Source organism: Miscanthus floridulus, unplaced genomic scaffold (genome assembly GCF_019320115.1).
Source record: "Miscanthus floridulus cultivar M001 unplaced genomic scaffold, ASM1932011v1 fs_770_1_2, whole genome shotgun sequence".
Classification (NCBI taxonomy): Eukaryota; Viridiplantae; Streptophyta; class Magnoliopsida; order Poales; family Poaceae; genus Miscanthus; species Miscanthus floridulus.
The window spans coordinates 31,013-36,995 of record NW_027097243.1 but is presented as its reverse complement, the minus strand read 5'-3'; the positions used below and the strand labels follow the sequence as shown (position 1 = coordinate 36,995).

General features: G+C 48.7%; 1 protein-coding gene across 1 annotated transcript; it reads right to left on the bottom strand.

Annotated features, from left to right (window-relative positions):
* Nucleotides 1-4,224: 4,224 nt before the first annotated feature.
* LOC136533015 (uncharacterized) lies at nt 4,225-4,683 on the bottom strand. Its single transcript, XM_066525588.1, has one exon. It carries the CDS (start codon nt 4,681-4,683, stop codon nt 4,225-4,227), a length of 459 nt encoding a protein of 152 aa, XP_066381685.1.
* Nucleotides 4,684-5,983: the final 1,300 nt, after the last annotated feature.

The window sequence follows — 5,983 nt, the reverse complement described above, 5'->3', positions numbered from 1 at the left end:
AAAAAGTCAGGGGAGCTCCTGATGACCCTCTGCTCCGTGCGGAGGCTAGGGAGCCCTTCCTGCAACCTCGCCGAGACCCTGCGACCAAGGCTCACGCCCAAAGGGGCCTCGGCAAACAAACCCTCAAGTGCGAGGGGCGTATAAAAAGCCAGGGGAGCTCCCGACGGCCCTCTTGCCCCATGCAGAGGCTAGGAGGCTCTTCCTGCAACCCTGTCGAGACCCAGCGGCTCTGGCTCGCACCCGAATGGGCTCGGCAAACAAACCCTCCGTCCGAACAAAAAGGATATGTGAGGGTCGAATAAAAAAGCCAGGGGACCCTTGACCGCCCTCTTGCTCTAGGTGGAGGCTCGGGGGCTCCTCCTGCACCCTAGAGACAAGACAAACGATCTAAGTCTGAGCTAGAAGTTTCGTTACAAATACGATAAAGGGCACCGAGCCCGTTACGGTCTAGGGGTTCGAAGGCTGGGCCCCCAGAGGTTTCAACAGCCGCCCCTAGGGCAACAGAGTCAGGGACGACTTTGGGGTGAGCCTATGAATGGCCGAGGCCCGGGCGATCAATCGCTCGGGGCGTCCTAAGTCGTGTCCGAGACCGGCAGGGAAGTCTCCGAATAGGATCCCACCTGTAGGGAGGCACCGAGCCACCGAGGCCCAGCGAACGGCCTCGGCACCCACTAGAGAAACCCTCTGGTACTCTTGGAGTGTGTCTCTGGACCGCTAGCCGTCCCCTAGCGAACTGAGGCACAGGGCCTCCACTCGGACTCACCCGATAACAGCTCACCGGAAGTGCCAACGCTCGTGCCCATCGAGGGTAGCCTGGCACATTCCACCCCTCCTTCCGAGCGAAAAGGAAGCGTGAGGGTCGTACCAAAAGCCAGGGGAACCCCTGACGGACCTCTTGCTCTGTGCGGAGGCTAGAGGGCTCTTTCCTGCAACCTCGCCGAGACCCCCGCGACCCGAACTCGCACTTGTGGGCTCGGTAAATATGATAAAAACTCCTCACTCAAACACGAAAACAAAAAATGCCCCTAGAGGAGTAACTCCACTCCTCCAGAGCCTCGGGGGCTACACCCGGCGGGTGCGCTCGCGCGCACCCACCGAAACCTCATAAAACAAAACACAATCCCTACGGGAGCGACTGCAAACCAAGTCTCGATAAACCCTCAGGGAGAATGCACTCACCCTCCCTGAGGCTCGGGGTCTACTGTCGGGTACCATAAAATGGGGTACCCCGAGCGTACACCAAAAGAGGCACTAAAATCCCATCAACGACAAAGTTAGAGGGTAGGCCATGGGAGGTCTCGGCGTCCTGACGTGATGCGGAGAGCCGGGTCATCACCGCCTCCGAAACCAGCACACCAGATCAACCGCTCTCTCCGGGCCTCGGTACTATGCACCAGGGTCTCGGCTATCTCGGGATTCGTGTCTGCCGAGACCCCCCACTACGGTGTAGCCTCGGCACCAACCGAGCCTCGGCCTCGCGCACAGTGAGTCCACAGCGACTCGCACGCTGACCGCTGCACCCGCTCCGAGGCAGCCCTGGAGCTCCCATGACGCACAGGATCGGATGTGACCAGCACGCCGCCCCAGTGCTCCAAGGACGGACCACTCCGACGACTACGCCGCCACAGGAACAGACCACAGGACTCGGACACGCCGCCTCTGTTCGCATGACACCGTATAGTTAAGCATATGTATTATCCTTGTCCTCCCTTCAAACTATAAAAGGAAAGGACTTGGGCTATTTCTAGGGACGGGGGACTCACGAAGAACAACGCCCTGTAACACACACTTCCCAGCCGCCTGAGAGCAACGTCTCAAGCAGCCCACACCACACCTCGCCGAGACATGGGAATAACTCCCTCTCTCACCTAGCTTGTAACCCCCTACAACAAGCATTTCGGTGCAAGGAATACAAGATCGATCTCCCAGACTGGACGTAGGGCTCGAATTGTCCCGAACCAGTATAAACCTTGTGTCTCTTTGCATCACTATCTGAAATCGGGAACATGCAGGATAAATTCACTAGTTGGTTGAGGACCCTCCGGTCTGAAACACCGACAAGTGTTTTTCAGCCAGTTTGACCTAGCCCCTAAAATCCTCTTCTACATCCGCCGCTCCACTGTCTCTCTGCATCGCCAAGAGAGGCAACGAACGTCCGAAGAAGATGCATCGTGCTGCATGAAGGAGGAGACGTGTTGCGCAAAATGTTGCTTGCTGATGGAGTGCCTACATACGTATATGCATTGATTGATAAATAATCTGTGTTAATAAACTTTCGCAACCAAGATTATTAGTTTATTACGTGCCCTAACCAGTGCTACAGGGTTCACAACCAAGTTGAAAGTACAGTAAGCAACCAGGAGGAACGTCCAATTCGTGAGAGGTTGGAATACATAATATATTTTTTAGAATTCCATAATTCAATTTTTTTAGAATTCCACAACGTAATTCTAAAAAAAATGTATTATGTATTCCAAAAAAAACCCTGCATATATACAATATTTCGGTTTCACATCTATAACATTCATTGAAACCCATAAACGCACAACAAAGTACAGCTGCCCTAACAGTAAGCTCAAGTTTGTGTCCCCCCACCCCCCAGCGTTTTAACCACTAATTAGAAAAGATAATCTAAATTCACAAGTGATGCGATCCCATAGACCACATGGGAATCTCTTACTTGATTTAATACCTTATTCTAAGATACTTTTTTTTCTATGCTAATCATTCTGCGAGAAAAACTTTGATCCAAAGCCATTTTTAAGGATCCCTTTTGTAGGAATCCAAAAAATGAGAGGACGAGCATTGGTAATTCAGACAAAACTGAGATGATGAGTATTAACCTTACTCCAACTGACAGAAACCGTTTAATTTCTTTCCGTCCACATATAGCCTTTTCTCAAATCTGTCATTTATTAATTTGAGAGTCCTGTTTTGATAGTCTCTGTTTGGAGTACAACTAGAAGACAGGTCTACCAAGGTACCATTTAGTTCCCTCCTAAAATGCCAAATTTTTCAAGATTTCCCGTCACACCGAATCTTTGACGCATGCATTAAGTATTAAATATAAATAAAAAATAAAACTAATTACACAGTTTAGACGAAATCCATGAGACGAATCTTTTAAGCCTAATTAGACTATGATTGGACACTAATTGCCAAATAACAACGAAAACCGCTATAGTGTCATTTTGCCAAAAATTCGGCATCTAAACAGGCCCCAAAGGTAGGGAGAGTTGTCCAATATAAAAAATAGAGACCCTATTTTGAGGGCACCTGCTAAAGTTGCTCTTAGCCATCTGAACTTCAATCCAACTAAATTTTATTCGGCCTAAACTTTAGTTATAGGTGATCTAAACACGCTCTATATATACTCGACCCATTCCAAAATAACTATCAACAACATTTGTATCTCCTAACATGTATATTATAAAAATATATTCTAATATTAATCAAATGAAACTTAATATTCACCACAAATATTAGTATACTCCCTCCATATAAAAATAAAATCAAATGTAGAGTTGTGTTAATAAGTCGATCTTTTTTTTAAGTCTGATCGGATTTATAGAAAATATCGTGAGATTTATGACACTAAATTAGTATATGCATTAGATATACTATAAAATGTATTTCACATATAATGTGCTTATTTAGTGTCACATATATTTATGCCCTTTTTTCTATAAATTGAGTCAAACATAAAAAAATAACTCTGGAAATTGATTTATTCAGAAGTAAAGAAGTATTTTACATATATTTAGTTAAAAAATAGGAAAAAATTTGTACTCGTCAGTAAAATAAGTTGTGCATTTATTTTTGGACTAAATATACACTACTAGTAGTTTGGTAATAATGAAAAAAAACAAAAGGAAACCCATGGCTGCAACGGACCACATGCATGAGAGTCTGAGAGGCCGAATTTTTACATTTTAGCCTTTTTTTGAAAGTTTCTCACCAATAGACCCCTGGTGGAAAGAATTCAGAAAATGGACCCTTAGCTCGGCGCCATTGATGCTGGCACCGAGCTAACACGTCTCGGCGCTAGCGTCTCTGGTGCCGAGCTCCTCGGTACGGTAGATGACATGGCAGTGAGCTCGGCGCCAGTGACGGGTGCCGAGCTCAACGCCGTAGGTCTTGGCGCTGAGCTCGGCGCCAGAGTGACTGGCGCCGAGCCTTTGATACCTATGGGCTACGCGCCTCTCTTTCTCTCCCTCTCTCGCCCTAGCAGAGCCGAGCTCCGCCGCCGCCGTCACCGCCGCGCGCGCCCTTGCCTCCACCAGCCGCCCTCGCCCGCGCCGCGCCACCGTGACCGCTCGCGCGCCCCGAGCTCCGCGGCCGCCTCGAGGCCGTCCCGCGCCGCGCCCTAGTGGACGGCCCGTGACCCGTGGCCACGCCGCCCCCGCGTTGCGCCACATCGCGCGGCCACGCCGCCCCCCTTTGCACCACGCCGTTGCCCACGGCTGGTCGCCCGCGCCGCGGCCAGCGGCCCTCCACCGCCGTCCTCGCCTTAGCCTCGCCTTGGCCTCCACCACCGGCCTCGGCCGTGGCCCGCCTTGCCGCCCTCCACCTTCTGCCTCGCCCCGCCTTGCTGCCCTTCGCCGCTGCCGCCGTGCCTCCCGCGCCCGTCGAGGCGGACTCGCCGCGTGGAGCCCCAGGCATCCCGCGCCCGCTGTGCGCCATCGCTGTCGTCGGCCATGCCACCGCTGACCCCGCCACCTGCAGCGACCGGCCGTGCCACAGCCGGCTCGGATCGTCGACCTGATCCACGCCTATCATCCGCTTGTGACTCCATCGACGTCTGCAGATCAGTCGTTGGAGAGGTAAAAATTATGAATATGCAATGTACCTACTTAGTTGGCATTTGTTATTTACTAGTTAATGTGATGACTCAGGTAGTTGATTTAGTTAGTGATCTAGTGAGATATATATGTCGATAGATAGAAACATAGATACATAGGTACATAGATATAGTTAGATAGCTATTTAGATATGTAGTTACATATTTAGTTAACTACATATGATCTCGCTATTTAGTGAGTACATAGTTGGACTAGGCCATAGTTGAATTTAACACCACATTCGCACATGACAAGAGGTGCTTTGTAAATTACCCTTTCTTTCTTCTTTTCCTTAACCTTTCGCGGTTCTTCCTGCCATTGGTTCTTAGGACCATACAACCACTCCTTGAAACGACACTTCACCATTGAAAACACCTAAATAAGTAGACATTAGTACATGAACAAATATAGCTCAATATTTCAACACATACACTTTGCCCTTACTTCATGCTTGTTTGGACACACAAACTCCAACGTATTCTTAGGGTTTATCATAGCTCGATCTCCATAATCACACAGAGGAGGTTTCTTGAGTCGTCTAACTGCGGCTAGGTGCTTCTCCTTAGCCGTCATTGGCAGAGGGTGAGGGGGGTGGAACCCACTGCTTGAAGTGCTCACGTGGATGTCTCCCTCTAAACCAATTGTCGAAAAGGAGGTACCTAGGATCAAACTTGTATGCACCGTCGATCCACTAAAGAAAAAGCACCTCTCATGGTCCTACACAACGAGATTCCAACAAAATTTTAGTAGCATACTTACACAAATAAAGAAAAGGATAGTGAAAATAATTTCTTACATTAAAATAACTGCATGTGTAGAAGCAATGCGTCGCTGTGTCCGGATGTTTCGAATGAAAAACATGGGCCGGGAAACCACAGTCACAGTTAGGGATAGAGAGGTCAGGAGGGACGGGGGCATCTTTGCTAGACACGTCGGGTATAATTCTCGAGGACGACCCCGTTTTCGCCAAAACTCCTCCCGAAATATTTCTTACATCTAACAAAACGGATGTAATTTAACAAACATAAATCAAAACATCACAAATAAATGTCAATGAGAACCATAACTACAATACAACTAATTTCGTTCTAAGAACCCAAAGCAGTTAACATTAAACCATAAACCTATGGTTTCTCATTTGA